At 36.6% G+C, this 21,348-nt stretch overlaps 1 protein-coding gene across 2 annotated transcripts in view; it reads left to right on the top strand.

The window, feature by feature from the left end:
* Positions 1-6,345: 6,345 nt before the first annotated feature.
* Positions 6,346-21,348, top strand: part of LOC106303500 (sacsin) — a 17,949-nt gene continuing 2,946 nt past the window's right edge. Inside the window, exons 1-9 of one of the 2 annotated variants that reach the window (XM_013739753.1) lie at positions 6,346-6,840; positions 7,145-7,871; positions 8,222-14,181; positions 14,340-15,814; positions 16,035-16,298; positions 16,461-16,681; positions 17,208-17,479; positions 17,872-20,776; positions 20,863-20,995. In XM_013739753.1, coding sequence (XP_013595207.1) covers positions 6,512-6,840; positions 7,145-7,871; positions 8,222-14,181; positions 14,340-15,814; positions 16,035-16,298; positions 16,461-16,681; positions 17,208-17,479; positions 17,872-20,776; positions 20,863-20,995 — 12,286 coding nt within the window. In that variant the 5' untranslated portion in view covers positions 6,346-6,511. The remainder of the gene's footprint in view (positions 6,841-7,144; positions 7,872-8,221; positions 14,182-14,339; positions 15,815-16,034; positions 16,299-16,460; positions 16,682-17,207; positions 17,480-17,871; positions 20,777-20,862; positions 20,996-21,348) is intronic. The other variant, XM_013739752.1, reaches the window with a different exon arrangement.

Here is a 21,348-nt window from a genome sequence, read left to right as displayed (position 1 = left end):
AAGAATATCATGACTCACTACTTTCACTCATCTATGCTGAAAACAATTGAAATTTGTTATATCTTAATTTATACCTCCTAAGACATATGTTAATTACATAATTCCCATTTTTCACTTATCAAAATATTTTTTACAAAATTTTTAAATTATGTTTAAGACTAACTGTCCAGACGACTTTCAGTTAAGTCGTCTGGACGACTTATTTTCAAGTCGTCTAAACAGACGACTTGCGAGGGGTAGAAACGTAAAAAAAATTCCGTTTTTTTGTTTGGTCACAAGGGGATAGTTGTAATTTCAATAGTCTTTTAGGTTACTTTTGCCTTTGACCCAAATTGGGGTATTGTTTTGGGTTTGACCCCAAGTTTTGAGTCACACTTGGCAATTCTCCTTTAAGTATAGTACAATCAAATTAAATTTTCAAATCTTTAGGGCATCATCGTCAATTACAGAACCAGACGACATACAGTGGTAGTTTCTTACTACTGCTATTGTAAGTCTTTTCCCTAGATTCAAGGCTTTGCTTAAAAAAAAATGCCAGAGAGCTTCTGCATTATTTTATTTTCATGGTATATTCAGACATATAATTTGTAAAGTTGAAAATTCATAATTGAAAAGTAAAACTTGTAATAATTAGGAATATTACATGCAATACACAAAAACAAAATACTCCTATATAATTGTTTCCATATCAAACTCTTGTCTTTCCCCAGAAAAAGCAGCCGTTTGTACATTCACAAAGAACATATCCGATTAAGATTACACCGCACGATACTCAAGGAACGTGTTTTCTTCTTTTCCTTTTCTATTACTACCTCCGTTCCCGAAAGTAAGATGTTTTAGATTTTTTTCTTATTCCACAAAGATAGATTTTCTATATTGTTAAGGTACTTTTTTATACTTTTGAGGAACATTAATTGAGAATATTTGAATTGATTAAATTTTATTGGTGGAAAATTATTAGAAAGTGTATAATAAAGTAAAAAATAAATTAAATTATAAACATTTATTAAAATCTTAATAAGCGTGCATACTTTAGAAAATCTTAATTTCAGGAATAGAGGGAGTAACCTTTAAGAACATGTCTAGTATTGAGAGAATTTAAAGTTTTCTTCATGAAAATTTGCAAAAGAGACAAAAGCTGATGCCTACGGCTACAACAATAAGGTTTTAAGAAAGAAAAAACATTGTTGTTCAAAAAAAAAAACGAAGGAACAGAAAAATACACGTTTAGTAGTTGATTGTTTTATATCCTTGTGCATATACTTTTTTTTTTTGAAAGAAAAACATGTGTTTAAATAAACTAATAAAAAAAATAGTTAATTTTGACTGCATATACTAATTTTGACTACAGCTAAAGTATATTTTCTTTCTTCTTATCGTGATCATTTAAGAAAATCTAGTGCTTAGCAGTGTTATTCATAGTTTGAAATATTTGGACGCAGCACTCAAGGGGTGTATAATCTATATTATTAAAAGAGAAGTACCCATTTGAAAATGTTCTTACTTCATTAATTAAACTCTTTTTTTTTGCTTGTTTTTTTCAGTTGCATTTATGAAATATCCTAAAACAAATAAAACTGTCTAATTTATTACTTGTCTTTTCAGTTAGATTAATGAAATATGTTTAAATGAATTTAAACTTTCTATTTTATTGTTTGTCTTTTTCAGTTACCTTAATGAAATATCCTTAAATAAATTATTTAATCAACCAAAAAAACTCATGAGTTATCCTTACGTGCATAATTTTAATAATGGAGATTTTTAAAAACGTGCATCATTAAAATGTTACCTAAAACATGCAGCACTAATATATAACATGCATCAATAAAACTAGAATTCGACTCACAGAATTGTACGAATATTATTTTCAGTTGATTAAATTTTAAAATAATTATTTATTCAAAAAATATTTAAGAATGACTATGTTTTTAAAAATTATATGGTATTATTTGCTCATAACTCATTTGTCATTTGATAAATTGTAAGAAATAAAATTTTAGCATAATATAACTCAGTTGTCATTTGCTAAATTTATGGTTTTTATTTATATTTTTTATTATTTAATTATAATATTTTTATTTTATATATGAAAGATAAATGAATTTTCTTTTAAACAATATTTTTGTAATTGTATTTTTAAAAAATAATCAATTAAAATTGTTATTATCATTGAATATCATTATTTTTGACATAATTTGAGTTTTCGTTTACATCAAAACTTATCATATTTTAGGATAATTTTAATTTAAAATGTAATTTTCATATTTTTCAAACAAATTCTAAAAATATTTTTTAAATATTTTGTTATAATTGTTAAAAAATATTTAGTTGCATTTCAAATAAAAAGGTAAAGATATTAAAAATATTCTAATTAAAATATGTAAAATTTAATATAGTTTTAAGGAAACAGTCAAAATAAAAAAAATTACACATAAAATAATCATGATTTTTGTTAACTGGGCGGATCATTATTTATATGATATCGCGTACGAAAGAAAAATTTCTGTTTTTAAAATTATCTATTTAACTCTATACTCATTTTTTTATATTTTTATATGATATCACACATTCGTAAAAAAATAGATAGTTTAAAATGCAAAAAAATATATTTACTTAATGAATATAATATGAACGAATATTACAAATACATCATTTAATAAAATAAATAATTAAAAACTGAAAATTCATATCCGCGCTGGGTCTAGTTATTTCTTATACGGTGTGCACTTAGTAGGTATCTTTGTTTTGTTTTGTTTTTTTTTGTTTTGAAAAAAAGGCTTTTTGTTTTGTTTTCCTTTTGCTATATTTTTGATGCAATGTTGATCTATAGAACCATTTTGAATATGTATAAGACTGTATGTCCAAATTTTTGTAGTATCAAAACCTACTATAAATTACAAAGATGTATAAGAAACCAGGTAAGCATATAACTAAAATCAAAACCGAAATACTATTTGTCTTTTGTAAGGATAATAAGTAGTTTCATGGTCAGATACTTTACAGAACATGGGTAAAAGGAATATGATGGCCCATAATTTATACTAGAGGATAGAAATGCCGGATAGAAATGTAAGATTGTTTTATATTTTTATTTCGTACATAAATGTATAAATGTATGATGTTTTGAGATATAATTAATGTATTTATTTTTAAAATTTAAATATAAAATTGAAAAGTAAAATTATGAATGTTGAAATTTTATTGATCTAACCATTAAAATAGTGTATTTATTGTTTTTTAATATGTGTACTACCTTAAACATATTATATTTAAATCCAGAGGGATTATATGTGTCCAGGATACTTAGCATATTCGAGTGTCTTAAGATTTGATATTCATTATTTATTACAACTATACTTGGTTAATTAGTATTTAAAGTTCTTAACTTGTTGGAATTACAACTTGACTGATATTCTCAATTATTGGTTTTGACTTTTGTCCCATGTTTGAATACCTTTTAGCTTCGGCTAATGTTGTCAGGCTATAGAATGGCATGTTTGGAGCATCATGAATATGCAAACCTCCACTTCCCAATTTTTTTTTTTTGGATAGAAAACTAAATTATAAAGGAATGTTTTGGGAAATGTTGTTATTTTCTAGCACTCTGTAGTCTACATGTCCATATATTTAAGAGTTCAGTATAATTCATGTTCAAACAGATTTATAACTTGCGATGGAACTAGTTAAATGGTTTTAAACCTGAATTTAAACTGAGGACCATAAAATCATCAACGTCGTTAGTTTTATTACTATAATCAAACTATTCCACAAAACCGGAATACTATTGTCTTCTCCAATTGTAATGTTTTGTCTATTTCTTTTTTATTCCACCCTACCATTAACGGCTATAAGATAGAAAAGAGAGACAACTAATGAAGTAAAGGGTAATTATACCTTTGCTTTAGACAAAGAGCCGGGCTTTAGCTATTTCTAACTTTTTTGTTCCTTACTAAAATCCTAATATTATTTGTCACCACTAAAATCATAAATAAGAATCACAGGCTTTGAATAACAAGCAGATTAAACGGTGTATGTATCAAACACTGCAGATTAAATGTGTGTGCACAAAAAAAAAGGATCAAAGGATAATATATAGATGAATTCAGAGATTAGTTATATAATTGCAAATTTTGCCGCTTCAAAACTTATGTTTAAGTGGTCAAAATAAATAATACTATAAAGTTGATCAAATATATATGTAAAATTTATGTTTGAATGGTAGAAAATAGATCTAGTAGACTGCCAAATAAACAACGCATAAAGTAACCGGAAAGATGGACACTAAAACATAGCATGGGATGGAATCTAAAACCCAAACCATGCTTGCTTTCTCGTCGACGTATGTCTTGCTGCACAACACAGAGAGTACGTACGCAGCCTTAGCAAACAAAAACTTAATCGCAAAGAAAGCGCTAGCTAATCTAGACATCTCCCAACAGTCATGTTCCTTGATCACAATAATATTTAATTACGGATATTTTAAATAATGAGAACTTGATGTTAAAATATCTCAAAAAGTTTTTTAAATACTCAAGAAAAAACTTTTTTGACAAATGTCTTATAATTTATAAGTGATTTGATTTTTTTAGAAAATATTTAAATTTGAGTAATTAATTTAACTTCATTAAAATACTAATATAAATTAAGTTAGAACCTCAATTTGAAAACCTTACCAATAAAATAGCTCTTACCTTTTAAACTGAAAATTATAGCATAAAGCCCCTAAAAATAAGCATTACATGGCTCAAGTGCTGTAAAAAACATTTTTCCAGAGATTATGATTATTGTAACTTTTCTTTTTTTCTTTTTTAAATAACAGGAAAATATTAGATAAAAATAAAAGATATATACGCAATATATAAACAAACACATTGCAAAAAAGATAAAATAACCAAGGGAAAATAATTTTTTTAGGCAAAAAAATGATAACTATGTTCCATTGGGCTAATTATTTTTAAAATGGTAATAACGCCCTTAATTTCAATTATAAATTCGAAATTATAATTAACAAAATAATTTTTAAATATTAAAATATAATAAATAATTAAAGTAATTAAAATAAAAAATATTAAAAATCCTCAAATAAAAAAAAATCTATCTCCACGATATTTTTTCTTCTAAAAAATTGATTTTTTTCATATATGTAAACTAAATATTTTCTTCCCACATTTTTCGGAAATGATTATTCTTATTCGCAGGGTACAATAAATATGTAGAACTTTGTTTCTATAGGTTTTTAGATTTATAGTAATGTATAGATTCTGATTTCAACAGGTTTTAGATTTACAGTAAATCTGTAGAATTCGGTTTCTACAAGATTTTAGATTTATAGTAATGTGTAAATTTCGATTTATGCAGGTTTTAGATTTATAGTAATCAGTTGATTCTGATTTCTATAGATTTTAGAGCGATATGTTAAGCGCGAAATGTGTATTCTAAATATTTATAGAATACTATTATTTACGTACATCACATAAATTGAATGAAAAAATGGATTTTATTTTCTATTTCGTAGAATGACAATTCTACTTTATGTATAACAAAATCTGAAAATATGATCTAAACATTTTTAAAACTGGAAAAACATGTTTAGTGGCTTATAGAGAGATGAAGATTTTTACTTGGTTTAGCTGTCATAGTAGAGCGAAGTACCACTAAGTTCATATAAGTATTTCATTAGTAGTTATTATTTTCCAATTTTTTTTTGCTTGTAAAACTATTTATTCAATTTATTTTCAAAACTACTAAAGGACATTAGAGACAAAAATGATACAAAATAGAAATTATTATAATGGGACATAGTTACCATTTTTTGGGTCTAAAAAATAATTTTTCCAATAATCAAAGCACAATCAACACTTTTTTAAAATATGTATATATTTAGATAACTATTTTTAATAAACAAATGTATTTCTAAAAGTTTTACTCATTACTGCTTTTAATTTCTATCAAATCTATAATTTTACTGTTTTAACATGATTTTTTTTTTACGACGTCAAAAAAGAAAAACATGATTTTTTTAATTTAAAAAAAATTAAATAACTGATATGATACATGTCCCATTTTAGCTATAATTACCTAAAATATTTTGGATTAGTTCATAGACGTAATAAATAACCAAGTTGGTAATATATCAAAAATGTATTTAACAATAATAAGTAACATATCAAAACATTCCAACTATTGCTCCCTGCTCTTATGATCTTATCCATATTCTTAACAGGCCTTAAATTTATTAACCAGAGGCCCATTATAACGCACAGTTTCTGTCGTTTTCCTCTCTTTTTTTTTTTTTTTGGGAGAACAATAATGAAAATGAACATCAATTAGCTTGTAAATCTGGATTTTACAAGCTTTTTTCCTTAGCTTCGATCTTTTTCTACCTCGACGACTCTCCTAAGAGTCGGTGCATCTTCATCAGAAACCGCCTTCGCAATCTCGTCTTCTTTATAACCCCATGGGTCTACTACTATTATAATATTTCCGCAACAATCGAACAATCTAATCGAAGATGGATTCACTTCTCCTCGAAGATTTTGGCCAGAAGGTGGATTTGACGCGACGGATTCGGGAGGTTTTGTTGAACTACCCGGAAGGAACCACCGTGCTCAAGGAGCTCATACAGAACGCCGACGACGCCGGAGCTACGCGTGTCCGTCTCTGCCTTGATCGCCGCGCTCACCGGACGGATTCTCTGTTATCGGACTCTTTGGCTCAGTGGCAAGGTCCTTCTCTCTTGGCTTACAACGATGCTGTGTTCACTGAAGAGGATTTCGTTAGTATCTCGAGGATTGGTGGGAGTGGGAAGCATGGTCAGGCTTGGAAGACTGGTCGATTTGGGTAAAGCTTTTTGTTTCTGTTATTTTTTATTTTGAATAATATAGGAGGTTACTAAACCACAATATAAATAATATTAGTCAGGCTTGAATCTCTCATAGGCAGGGGGAAATCGATTCTAACATTTTTCACAATTGTAATAGCATAATTATCTGGCTTTAAAAAAAATAAAATAATATTAGTTTCGTACCAGTGGGACCTAACTGACACAATGGCCACAGTCCTTTTCCGTTGAGCTAATGAACTCTGTTGTTTACTCACTTCGATGATGAGCGTTCTGATGAGTGTTGTGGCTTTGATTGTGTAGAGTTGGGTTCAACTCGGTGTACCATTTGACTGATATACCTTCCTTTGTGAGTGGCAAGTACGTGGTGTTGTTCGATCCTCAGGGTGCTTATCTTCCAAATATCTCTGCAGCTAACCCAGGGAAGAGAATCGATTTCGTTGGCTCTTCGGCTCTCTCTCACTACGAGGATCAGTTTCTTCCTTACTGTGCCTTTGGATGCGACATGAAAACTCCTTTTCGCGGCACGTTGTTTCGTTTCCCTTTGAGGAGTCCCGAGCAGGCAGGTTCTAGTAGGCTTTCGAGGCAAGCGTATTTTGAGGACGACATTTCGTTGATGTTTGATCAGCTCTTCGAGGAAGGGGTTTTCTCGCTGCTTTTTCTTAAATGTGTTTTGTCTATTGAGATGTACACGTGGGATGCTGGAGATCCAGAGCCTAAAAGGCTTTATTCAGTTTCGGTTAGCTCTCCGAAGAATGATACTGTGTGGCATCGGCAGGCGGTTCTTAGACTGTCGAAGACGTCGATTTCTGGAGATAGGGAGATGGATGCGTTTACTCTGGATTTCGTGAGTGAGTCTGAGAAGGGAAGCCAGAGTAAACGGAGAACAGACAAGTTTTACATTGTTCAAACGATGGCGTCATCGTCTAGTAGAATTGGTTCTTTTGCCGCCACTGCATCCAAAGAATATGATATTCATTTGTTACCATGGGCTTCAGTCGCAGCTTGCATATCAGATGATTCATCCGAGGTACCGTGTCAGCTTAAAGTAGTTTTTTTTTTTTTTTGCTATCTGTAGCTTATAAGTATTTTTTCTCGTGTAGTCGTGTTTTTCACCTTCGTCTTTGTGTGTCTTCGCTGCCTATCATCCAGATAACTTGTTTTTCTCATGTTGCAACTTCGTGTATATTCTGGCAGTACTGAATATGCAAATGCGTTTATTTATCTGTTTATAGTTATATTTATTCATCCTAACATTTGCTGGTATTCTATATATTTACGCTTCGTGCTTTTCGATTATTTGTAACAGATTTTGATTGGATTTTCTCGTATCCCTTTTAGAGACATTGCATTTACTCTGTCTTTGTATGGTTTTGGCAGAACAATTTCTTAAAGCTTGGGCATGCTTTTTGCTTTCTTCCATTGCCTGTACGAACTGGATTGACGGTTCAAGTCAACGGATACTTTGAGGTGTCATCAAATCGCCGCGGAATTTGGTATGGAGAAGACATGGACAGGAGTGGTAAAGTTCGTTCAGCCTGGAATAGGCTTCTCCTGGAAGATGTGGTAGCACCCTCTTTTGCACGATTGCTTCTTTGTTTGAGAGAAGTGCTTGATCCCAGGGATTCGTACTTCTCCTTATGGCCTAGTGGATCTTTTGAAGCACCATGGAACATTTTAGTTGAGCAGATTTACAAAAATGTCTGCAATGCTCCTGTGCTGTTTTCGGTTCTTGATGGGGGGAAATGGGTGTCCCCTGCCGATGCTTACCTTCATGATGAGGAATTCTCAAGGAGTAAAGAACTTGGTGATGCCTTGCTGCAGCTTGAAATGCCTATCGTGTGCCTCCCAAGACCAGTTTTTGATATGCTGTTGAAACACCCTTCCTTTTTTATTCCAAAAGTGGTTACTCCAGATAGGGTGCGCAGCTTTCTCAAAGGATGCAAAACGCTCTCAACTTTGAAGAAATCGTTGAAGCTAGTATTATTGGAGTATTGCCTGGATGATCTGACTGATGATGATGTTTGCACACAAGCCAGCAACCTGAAACTGCTTCCATTAGCAAATGGTGACTTTGGTTTCTTTTCTGCAAGTTCAGAAGCTGTCGCCTATTTTATTTGTGACGAATTGGATCATATGCTTTTACAGAAAGCTTATGACAGAGTAATTGATAGGAACATACCTCCAGGTTTATATAGCAGACTTTTTGCCATTGCAGAGTCGCAAACAGCAAATCTTGCAATTTTCGGAATCCAAAATTTGCTTCAGTTATTTCCGAGGCTTGTACCTGCTGAATGGAAATACAGAACCAAGATTTCCTGGCATCCAGACTCCAACCCAGACCATCCTTCGTCTTCATGGTTTGTTCTCTTCTGGCAGTATCTCGAGAAACAGTGTCCGATCCTTTCATTATTCCGTGATTGGCCAATCTTGCCATCTACATCTGGCTATTTGTATATAATCTCTGCACAGTCAAAATTGATCAACGCGGAGAAGCTTCCCGATGCTGTCAGAAATGTCTTGGAGAAGATTGGTAGCAAAATATTAAACAACAATTTCAAAGTTGTACATTCAGACTTGTCCTCCTTTGTTTCAGATGCTACTTACACCGGCGTCTTAGAATCCGTTTTTGATGCTGCCTCTTCAGATATGGATGGGGTACAAAGTTTAATTTATAATTTGAATGCTGAAGAGAAGGATGAACTTCGTAGTTTTCTTTTGGATCCAAAGTGGCACATGGGTAATCAGATTGGCGATCTCTGTCTCAGAATCTGCAAGATTTTACCCATTTACCGTGTATATGGAGAAACATGTACTCAAGAATCCGATTATTCTGATCTTGTTAATCCTCCTAAGTACTTACCTCCATCAGATGTGCCTGCCTGTCTTCTAGGATGTGAGTTTATTCTAAGCAGCAAAAGCAGCGAAGAAGATGTTTTGTCGAGGTACTATGGCATTGAGAGAATGAGGAAGAGTAATTTCTACAGACAGCATGTTTTCAACAGAATTGAAGTTCTGCAACCTGAGATTCGTGATCAGGTGATGCTTTCGATTTTGCAGAATCTTCCACAACTGTGTGTTGAAGATAGATTCTTAAGGGAAGAATTGCAGAACCTAGAGTTCGTACCAACTGTAAATGGTCCTCTGAAACGGCCATCTCTTTTATACGATCCTCGTAATGAAGAGTTATATGCTTTGTTGGAAGATTCAGATTGTTTCCCTGGCAGTGCATTCCAGAAATCTGCGATCTTGGACATGCTTCAAGGTTTGGGCCTTAGAACAACTGTTTCTCCTGAGACGATTTTAGAGAGTGCACGATTGGTGGAGCGACTGATGAACATGGATCTGGAAAAGGCTCATTCACGAGGTAAAGTGCTTTTTTCATTTTTAGAAGTCAATGCTGTGAAGTGGCTGCCTGATCAGTCCAGTGAAGATGATGGAGCTATTAACAGGATATTCTCAAGAGCCGCAACGGCTTTCAGACCACGAAATCTTACATGTAACCTTGTTAAGTTCTGGAATGAACTTAAAATGATTTGCTGGTGCCCTGTTTTAGTCTGTGCTCCATTTCAGACTTTACCATGGCAAGTTGTCACATCTACTGTTGCGCCTCCGAAGCTTGTACGTCCGAAAACAGATATGTGGCTTGTGTCTGCATCCATGCGGATACTGGATGGTGAATGTTCTTCTACAGCTCTTGCATATAACTTGGGGTGGTTATCACATCCAGGAGGAAGTGCAATTGCGGCTCAATTGCTTGAACTTGGAAAGAACAATGAAATTCTGATTGATCAGGTTCTTCGGCAGGAACTAGCTTTGGCGATGCCGAAGATATATTCAATTCTTGCAGGATTACTTGGTTCAGATGAGATGGACATTGTTAAGGCTGTACTTGAAGGTAGTCGCTGGATCTGGGTAGGGGATGGATTTGCAACTTTGAGTGAGGTTGTTCTTGATGGCCCTCTTCATCTTGTTCCCTACGTTCGTGTCATCCCTACCGACTTGGCTGTTTTTAGGAAACTGTTCGTGGAGCTTGGTGTTCGAGAATTTTTAACTCCATCTGATTATGCTGATGTTTTATGTAGAATAGCTGAAAGGAAAGGTAACTCACCTCTTGATCCACAAGAAATCAGGGCAGCTGTTTTAATTGCGCAGCAGTTGGCTGAATCGCAATTTCTTGACAAAGTCACAATCTATTTACCTGATGTTTCTGGTCGTCTGTTTCCTTCAAGTGACTTGGTCTACAATGACGCTCCGTGGCTGACTGCATCAGACAATCATAATAGCTCATTTAGTGCAGAGTCTACAATGCTATTGAATGCGAAAAGAACAATGCAAAAGTTTGTTCACGGTAATCTTTCGAATGAGGTAGCAGAGAAACTTGGTGCTCGCTCTCTTCGTAGAGTCTTGCTAGCGGAAAGTGCTGATTCAATGAATTTTAGTTTATCTGGGGCTGCTGAGGCCTTTGGACAGCATGAGGCATTGACCACCAGACTTAAACACATACTAGAAATGTATGCTGATGGGCCTGGGATTCTTTTTGAGTTGGTTCAGAACGCTGAAGACGCCGGAGCTTCTGAGGTGACATTCCTTTTGGATAGGACTCATTATGGGACTTCTTCACTCCTCTCTCCTGAAATGGCAGATTGGCAAGGCCCTGCTCTGTATTGTTTCAACAACTCGGTTTTTACTCAACAAGATATGTATGCAATCTCACGCATTGGTCAAGGAAGCAAACTTGAAAAGCCTTTTGCGATTGGAAGATTTGGGCTGGGATTTAACTGTGTTTATCATTTCACAGATATCCCGGGTTTCGTTTCTGGAGAAAACATTGTTATGTTTGATCCCCATGCCAATCATTTGCCTGGCATCTCTCCAACTCACCCAGGCTTGCGGATTAAATTTGCTGGAAGAAATATATTGGACCAGTTTCCTGATCAGTTTGCACCGTTCTTGCATTTTGGTTGTGACTTAGAGCATACATTTCCTGGAACACTCTTTCGGTTTCCTCTTAGAAACGCCAATGTTGCTCCCAGAAGTCAAATAAAGAAAGAAATATATACCCCTGAAGATGTGTTATCCCTCTTCACTTCCTTTTCTGGTGTTGTTTCGGAGGCCTTAATTTTCCTGAGGAATGTAAAATCAGTATCCATTTTTGTCAAGGAAGGAGCTGGTCATGAAATGCAGTTACTGCATCGTGTTTGCAAAGATTACAATGTTGGGGAAGATACTGAACCAAAGCCATCAAATCAAGTGTTTAGTCTTCTTGATGAAAATCTTTCTGCTGGAATGAACAAGGATCAGTTACTAAAAAAACTAAGCAGCACTGTAGTTAAAGAACTTCCCTATAAATGTCAGAAGGTTGTGGTGACTGAGCAAGATTCGTCGGGCTGTACTTCACATGGGTGGATAACAGGTGAATGTCTGAATGCCGGGGTAAGTAAAAAGCACTTAAATCTTCCAGAAATGTCCCATAAGTTAATACCATGGGCTAGTGTTGCCGTGCTTATAAATTCTGTCAAGACTGATAAAGCAGAGAACGTGGTTGCCAGCAGTTCTGATATATTTGGGCCATCCACGATTTCAGTTCAGAATCGAAGAAATTTTGGGGGGCGTGCTTTTTGCTTTCTGCCTCTACCGATAACTACTGGCCTCCCTGCGCATATCAATGCATATTTTGAGTTGTCATCCAACAGGAGGGATCTTTGGTTTGGCAATGACATGGCAGGGGGTGGAAAAGTACGGTCGGATTGGAATCTTTACTTGATCGAGGAAGTTGTTGTACCAGCCTATGGTCATTTGCTCGAAAAAATTGCATCTGAACTTGGTCCATGTGATTTGTTCTTCTCTGTCTGGCCAGTGACTCTAGGAGCAGAACCGTGGGCATCCTTGGTTCAAAAGCTGTACAGTTTTATTGCGGATAATGGTCTTCGTGTGTTATATACCAAAGCAAGAGGGGGCCAATGGATTTCAACTAAGCAAGCAATTTACCCTGACTTCAGCTTTCCCAAGGCAGATGAGCTTGTTTATGTCCTTGCTGACGCTGGTCTCCCGGTCATTAATATCTCAAAGTCAGTTGCGGAAAGATTCGGAGAGGCTTGTTCATCTTTGCATATTTTGACACCCCAATTGTTAAGGACCTTGTTGACCCGGCGAAAACGTGAGTTTAGGGATAGAAGTGGCTTGGTCTTGGCACTAGAATACTGTCTTATTGATTTAGAAATTCCTTTTACGGCTGATCTTTTTGGTCTACCCCTGCTACCTCTTGCCGATGGTTCGTTTACAACATTTAGCAAGAGTGGGACTGCTGAGAGAATCTTTTTCGCAGAAGAGAATGGGTATGAACTTCTGAAGGATACACTTCCTCACCAGCTTGTGGATCGTGAAGTGCCGGAAGGAGTTTATAGTAAGCTGTTGTCTGTAGCACAAAGCGAAGAATCGTGCATATGTCTTCTCTCCTGCAGCTTGCTTGAGAAGCTCTTTTTTAAGCTACTACCAGCAGACTGGCATCTTGCTGAAAAGATACTCTGGACACCTGGCCAGCACGGACATCCGACAGTAGAGTGGATACGGGTACTGTGGAGCTATCTTAAGTTTTGTGATGACCTCTCAGTATTTTCTAAGTGGCCCATATTGCCAGTTGAAGATCGCTGTCTCATGCAACTAACTGTAAATTCAAACGTTATCCAAGATGATGGCTGGAGCGAGAACATGTCTTCATTATTGCTGAAATGTGGATGCCGGTTCTTAAATCATGAGCTTCCAGTAGAGCACCCTCAGTTGGAAAGATTTGTTCAGCCGCCAACAGCAGCAGGCATACTGAACGCACTTCTTGGAGTTTCTGGCGGGCAAGAAAACATAAAAGGAATTTTCCTTAATGTTTCAGAAGGAGAACTGCATGAGCTACGGAATTTTATTCTTCAGTCAAAGTGGTTTTCTGCCGGACAAATGAATGAGGTCCACTTTGAGACCATCAAACACCTTCCCATATTCGAGTCATACAGAAATAGAAAACTTGTGAGTTTGAATTGTCCAGTTAAGTGGCTAAAACCTGATGGCATCAGGGAGGATCTGTTGGATGATGATTTTGTACGCTTAGACTCAGAGAGGGAGAGAGCTATCTTCAAAAGATACTTACAAATAGAAGAACCCTCGAAAATGGAATTTTACAAAGCTTGTGTACTCAATCGTATGTCGGAGTTCCTTTCTCAGCAAGAAGCTTTGTTGGCCATTTTGCATGATTTAAATGATCTAGTCGCCGATGATGTTTCCCTTCAGTGTGCATTATCTACAACCCCTTTTGTTCTGGCCGCAAATGGATTATGGCAACAACCTTCCAGGTTTATCTATCTTATTCCCTTTTTCCTATTCTAATACGTTGAATATGTTAATCGCAAACTACCGCAGCAACTTGATATTAGCTGTATTTGTTGGCATTTACACTGTACGGCAAATGGATATTTCTACAATTGTCTTCATCTTTTTGTTCTCTTTTCAGGCTTTACGATCCTCGTGTTCCTGGGCTACAGGAGCTTCTTCACAAAGAAGTCTACTTTCCTTCTGAGAAGTTTTTAGATTCTAAGATCCTGGATGCATTGGTTGGTCTTGGACTTAGAACAACTCTGGACTGTACTACCTATGTGGATGCTGCTAGAAGTGTGTCAATCCTACATGACTCGGAAGATCTAGAAGCATCGAGATATGGAAGAAGACTGTTCTCCCATATCAAAAATCTTTCTGTCAAACTATCATCCAGGACAGGTGAAGCGAATGATGATGAATCACAAGATCTGATGTCCAAGACAAGTGAAGACTCGCCTGATGGAGAAACCTATCCTGAATATGAAGCGGGGAGTATCTATCTTGGGAGCTTACCCACTGAGCAATCGGAGCATGAGTTTTGGGATCAAATGAGGTCTATCACATGGTGTCCTATTTGTCTTGATCCACCAATAGAAGGAATTCCATGGCTTGAATCTAGTAACTTGGTGGCATCTCCAGATAGAGTAAGGCCCAAGTCTCAGATGTTTTTGGTGTCTGCCACAATGCACTTACTGGACGGCGAGTGCCATTCGCCATATCTACTTCAGAAACTTGGGTGGATGGACTGTTTAAGTATTGATGTCCTGTGCAGACAATTAATTGAGATATCAAAGTCTTACAAAGAACAGAAGTCTCGTTCAACAGTACATCCTGATTTTGAGAGCATGTTACAGAGTCAAATTCCTCTACTCTATACGAGACTGCAAGAACATGCTAGGGACAATGACTTTCTTGCTCTCACATCAGTACTGAACGGTGTTCCTTGGGTGTGGCTTGGAGATGATTTTATCTCTGCAGATGTTCTTGCTTTTGATTCTCCCGTGAAGTTTACCCCTTATCTATATGCTGTCCCTTCAGAATTATCAGACTTTAAAGAACTGCTTCTGGAATTGGGTGTGAGGCTTAGTTTTGATGCCGCAGATTATATGAACACTCTGCAACACTTGCAGAATGATCTAAAAGGATCACCGTTAACAGAAGAACAGATATGTTTTGTCCTTTTAGTTCTTGAAGCCATTGCAGACTGTTTCTCTGAGGCGTCACAAGATTGTGATAGAAATTTAGTGCTAGTTCCTGATTCCGCTGGACTTTTGGTCCCCTTGGATGATCTTGTTTATAATGATGCACCATGGGTAGACAGCAGTTCTCTTTCTGGGAAAAGGTTTGTGCATCCTAGCATCAGCAATGACATGGCTAACAAGTTGGGGATACAATCTCTTCGCTGTATCTCCTTAGTCGATAATGATATTACCCAAGATCTTCCTTGTATGGAGTTCACAAAGTTGAATGAGCTTCTATCACTGTATGGCAGCAAAGATTTCTTGTTGTTCGATCTTCTTGAGTTAGCCGATTGCTGCAAGGTTAAAAAGCTGCACATCATCTTTGACAAGAGAGAGCACTCTCGCAAGTCCTTGCTGCAGCATAATTTAGGTAATATTTTTTTGTCGTTTGCTCTAACCTTGCTCTTTCAATTCTGGAGCGAATTTTTCTAAGGTGGATAGCATTTTTGATACCAGAAAAGATCTTTTGAGCTTATACGGGATACAGGTTTCTTTGTTGGTTGGTTTTAAATATTTGCTGAGTAATTGTTTTGTAGATTTCTAGGGTTATCTACCTTGATCCTCTTATTAATGCGCTCTCCTTCTTTCAGGTGAATTCCAAGGACCTGCTCTACTTGCCATTTTAGAAGGGGCTACGTTGACCAGAGAGGAGGTTTGTAGTCTTCAGCTTCTTTCACAGTGGAGAGTTAAGGGTGAAACTCTCAACTATGGGCTGGGCCTTCTTAGTTGTTTCTTCATGTGTGATCTTCTGTCTATTGTTTCTGGTGGCAACTTTTACATGTTTGATCCCCAAGGAGCGACCCTCTCTGCCTCCACGACTCAGGCTCCTGCTGCAAAAATGTTCTCGTTGATAGGTATGAACGTCTAGTTTGGCTTTGCTCCGTGTAGAACCATCCTGCTTATGCTTCGTTCATCCATGGTTTTATGTTTCAGCTCCGGTTTTGATAAATCAGTTTGATACTATTCAGTTGTCTTTATTTAAGTTCACCTTTTATTAATTTCTACTGCTGTTTTAGGTACAAATTTGGTTGAGCGATTCAGTGATCAATTTAATCCGATGCTAATTGGTCAAGATAAGGCATGGTCATTGACAGATTCCACCATTATTCGGATGCCTTTATCATCGGAAATCTTGAAAGATGGACTTGAGGCGGGGTTAAATAGAGTGAAGCAAATATCTGACCAGTTTTTGGAGAATGCCTCCAGAATCCTCATTTTCTTGAAGTCAGTTTCACAGGTACTATAATATGTATGTCTACACTGCTGTGAACGTCACTGAATTCTTTTTCTTATGGCAATAGAATGCTATTACATTGAAAACTGTAGTACAAAATGTAGCGTAGAAACTGGTTGAATTTGGGATTGAACACGGGCTACCATGCTGTTGCTAAATAACAGATAGTTACGAAGTAAAATTTTCTTAACTAGTTAGATTTCTGTTTAGGTATCGTATAGAAAAACGGTTCGTCTGGAGCTTTTGAAATTTGTAAAGCTAAATGTTTTTGGCATTCTTTCATCTGTTGGATTTTATTTTTTATCTGTATTTTGACTTATGGATATTTTGGATATAGATATAAGTCAGTTGAAGTTCAAATATGAGGAATGAGTGAGGTCTGAATTTTGTCCTTGATTTTATGGAACTCTGCATGTTTAAGAATGTTGTGAAAATATCCATGTTTATCCTACATTTCGTTTTAATCATTTGATGTCTCTATATTATGTACCAAACCTAAAAAACGTAGAGAATATTTTTCTAATTTCAGGTTTCATATTCCACATGGGAGCAAGGAAATGTAGAACCACACCAAGATTACGCTCTGCATATTGATTCAGCATCAGCTATCATGAGGAATCCCTTCTCGGAGAAAAAATGGAGAAAGTTTCAACTTTCGAGGTTGTTTAGTAGCTCAAACTCTGCTGTTAAATCACAAATAATAGAGGTCAACCTACATATAGGGGAAAACAAACTTCTGGATCGATGGCTTGTTGTTCTCAGCATGGGCTCTGGACAATCACGAAACATGGCTCTTGACAGGTATGTAGTCACTAACTATTATCGACATAAAATCTTCTGGCACCTATATGCTTGGATGTTTATACCATCTAAAAAAGCCATGTCAAAAATAAAGAGATATACATAATCTCTATAACATGTTTAAACCATCTTTTGAAATTTAAAATGTTACAAGTTAATATCAAAATCATGGCAGCAGACACATTCAGTTCACTGTGCGAGTATGTCACTTGTCATACTATAACACTATAATGTGTCTGGGCGTTGAATTGAAATTAAACTCTTTTATTTTATTAGTGAAAAAATGTAACGAATTCCATTTACTCGTGTGTTTTCTCAAAACTAGTATATGTGATGAGTGTACTAGAGGTTATCATGTCTCTATTGCTTGTTAAAATATTACTTATCTGCAGGAGGTATCTTGCGTATAATTTGACACCTGTTGCTGGGGTTGCGGCACATGTATCTCGAAATGGTCGTCCGGTTGATGTTCATTCAGCCAGCCCCATAATGTCTCCTTTGCCTTTGTCTGGTAGTGTGAATCTACCTGTCACCATCCTTGGATGCTTCCTCGTTCGGAATAATTGTGGTCGTTTTCTCTTCAAACATCAGAAAGGGAGAGATATGTTAGAGCCACAGCTTGATGCTGGAGATAGATTGATTGATGCATGGAACAAAGAGTTAATGTCATGTGTTCGTGATTCTTACATAGAAATTGTGGTGGAGATGGAAAGGCTAAGGCGAGAGCATTCAAGCTCTTCAATTGAGTCAAGTTCAGCACGTCAGCTGGCCCTTTCTCTTAAAGCATATGGTCACGAATTGTATTCTTTCTGGCCACGGTCTAATCAACATGACGGTGCTCTAGTAACAGAAATGCCCAAGCCGGAGTGGGAATGCTTGGTTGAACAAGTTATAAGGCCCTTTTATGCTCGTGTTGCTGACCTTCCCATGTGGCAGCTTTACTCCGGAAATTTGGTTAAGGCTGAAGAGGGTATGTTTCTAACACAACCTGGTAGTGAGGTTGCTGTTAATTTACTTCCCGTTACAGTTTGCAGCTTTGTGAAGGAGCATCACCCTGTTTTTTCCGTGCCTTGGGAATTGTTGGCTGAAGTCCAGGCAGTAGGGATTCCGGTTCGAGAAGTTAAGCCAAAGATGGTTCGCGATCTTCTAAAGAAGTCATCTGCATCTATCGATCTCCGATCTGTTGATACTTATATTGATGTGCTTGAATATTGTCTCTCAGATATTCAATTCACTGAAGCACTTAACCCCGAAGGGGGCAACTTGGATGAAGGAAACAGTACTTCTGGTTCGATGTCGATGCCTACTCAAGCTCAGGCTGGCTCAAGTGACGCTTTTGAAATGATGACAAGCCTAGGGAAGGCTTTGTTTGATTTTGGTAGAGTTGTTGTTGAAGATATTGGTCGTACTGGAAATAGTAATAATAGATATAGTAATCTTGACCCGAGGTTTCTATCTGCGCTTAATGAACTTAAAGGATTACCATGCCCGACTGCAACAAATCAGTTAACTCGTTTAGGTACTTCTGAGCTATGGTTGGGCAACAAGGAGCAGCAGGCTTTGATGTTACCTGTGTCTAAAAGATTTATCCATCCAAAAGTGTTTGACAGATCGAGCTTGTCTGATATATTTTCGAAGTCTTCAGTTCAAGCATTTTTAAAGTTAAGGAACTGGTCACTTCCTTTACTGGCCAGTAATATGAAATATCTTTTTCATGACGATTGGGTTAATTATATCTCTCAATCAAATACTATGCCATGGTTTTCATGGGAAAGTACATCCAGTTCTAGTGATGATAGTGGCCCCTCGCCTGAATGGATCAGGCTCTTTTGGAAGAATTTCAATGGATCAGCAGATGAGCTCTCACTCTTTTCGGACTGGCCTTTGATTCCTGCCTTCCTTGGCAGACCGATATTATGCCGTGTAAGGGAGAGACATTTGATCTTCTTTCCACCACCACCTTCGCAGCCAATCCCTGGAAGTGTTACTGATATGCCCACAACATCAGTAAGTGATGGTTCTTTATCTGAGTTAATACAGCACTATGCTTCAGGCTTCGACCTAGCACAGAGAAAGCATCCTTGGCTGATTTTACTGCTGAACCAATGCAATATACCTGTCTGTGATACTGCATATATTGATTGTGCCGAGAGATGCAAGTGTCTGCCTTCACCAAGCATGTCGCTTGGCCAAGCTATTGCCTCCAAGCTTGCTGAAGGCAAACGAGCTGGCTACATTACTGATATCTCTTCCTTCCCAACATCTGGCCGTGATGAGCTTTTCACCCTTTTGGCTAATGATTTCTCTTCAAGTGGCTCAAGATATCAAGCATATGAACTTGAAGTACTAAGTTCACTTCCTATATTTAAGACTGTCACTGGGTCTTATACACATTTGCAAAGGCAGGGTTTGTGTATAATCGCTGGAAATTCCTTCCTCAAACCACATGATGAATGTTGCTTTTGCTATTTTCTAGATTCAGTTGAATGTCACTTTCTCCAAGCCCTTGGGGTCGCTGTGTCGCATAATCATCAGACTTTAGTAAGGTTTGGGTTAACTGGGTTTGAAAGCAGATCTCAATCTGAACAAGAAGATATACTAATTTATCTGTATGGAAATTGGCGTGATTTAGAGGCCGATTCTACTGTGATTGAAGCCCTGAGGGAAGCTAAATTTGTCAGAAGTTCTGATGAATTCTCCTCTGAGCTGTCAAAACCGAAGGACTTGTTTGACCCTTCTGATACATTACTAGTGTCAGTCTTTTTTGGTGAAAGAAAACGATTTCCTGGAGAAAGATTCTCATCAGAAGGCTGGCTTCGCATTCTACGAAAAGTTGGCCTTCGAACTGCAGCGGAAGCCGATGTCATACTTGAATGTGCCAAAAGGGTAGAATTTCTGGGTAGAGAGCGTGATAGACCCTCTGAAGAAGATTCTTTTGAAACGGATCTTGTGCATTCTGAGAAGGATATTTCAGTCGAGTTAGCTACATTAGCAGGATCTGTACTTGAAGCTATATTTTTAAACTTTGCTGGTTTTTATAGCACCGCCTTCTGCAACACTCTTGGTCAGATTGCATGCGTACCTGCTGAATCAGGGTTCCCAAGTATTGGTGGCAGAAAAGGTGGCAAAAGAGTCCTTACAAGTTACAGTGAAGCTGTTCTTTTACGGGACTGGCCCCTGGCTTGGAGCTCGGTTCCTATTCTATCAAGTCAGAGATTCATTCCACCTGACTTTTCATGGACAGCATTTCGCCTAAGAAGTCCTCCGATTTTCTCGACTGTTCTTAAACACTTGCAGGTATGAACAGTCTTCTTCTTTCTTTGATCTATTTATGTACCCTTGTCAAGGATATGGATGAAAAAGGCCTGATCAAATATGGCCAGGTTATCGGACGGAATGGGGGTGAAGACACTCTTGCTCATTGGCCCAATGATCCAGATGTGATGACCGTTGATGTTGCTTCTTGTGAAGTTTTGAAGTACCTGGAAAAGGTTTGGGGCTCCCTCACTTCTTCAGGTGCGTATACTGCTTAATACAACACTCAATATTGAAAACAAATATATCTACATTCAAGCTATTGCAACTGTAAATTCACAATCATGGTGTAAGTATCCATGAAATTTCTGGAATGCCTTTTACTCAATAGGTGGTGAGAATGAATGCAGTAGTAACATTAAAAAGCTAGTTGTCCACTGTGTTTTTCTAGCCTTGCAAACTTCAGTAATAGATTATTCCCTGGACAACACCGAAAAACAGGAAAAATTGGATTTGTGTTTGCTGATGCCTGCAGTTACTTAAATATCTATGATCGTAGGACTGCAGTATATGTTTTCTATTAGAATGTTGAAAAATCTCTGATGATATTCCCC

The sequence above is a fragment of the Brassica oleracea genome, chromosome C7, assembly GCF_000695525.1.
Source record: "Brassica oleracea var. oleracea cultivar TO1000 chromosome C7, BOL, whole genome shotgun sequence".
NCBI classification, from domain to species: domain Eukaryota; kingdom Viridiplantae; phylum Streptophyta; class Magnoliopsida; order Brassicales; family Brassicaceae; genus Brassica; species Brassica oleracea.
Note: the sequence above shows the minus strand (reverse complement) of the source record. Positions and strands in the feature narration are given on the sequence as shown.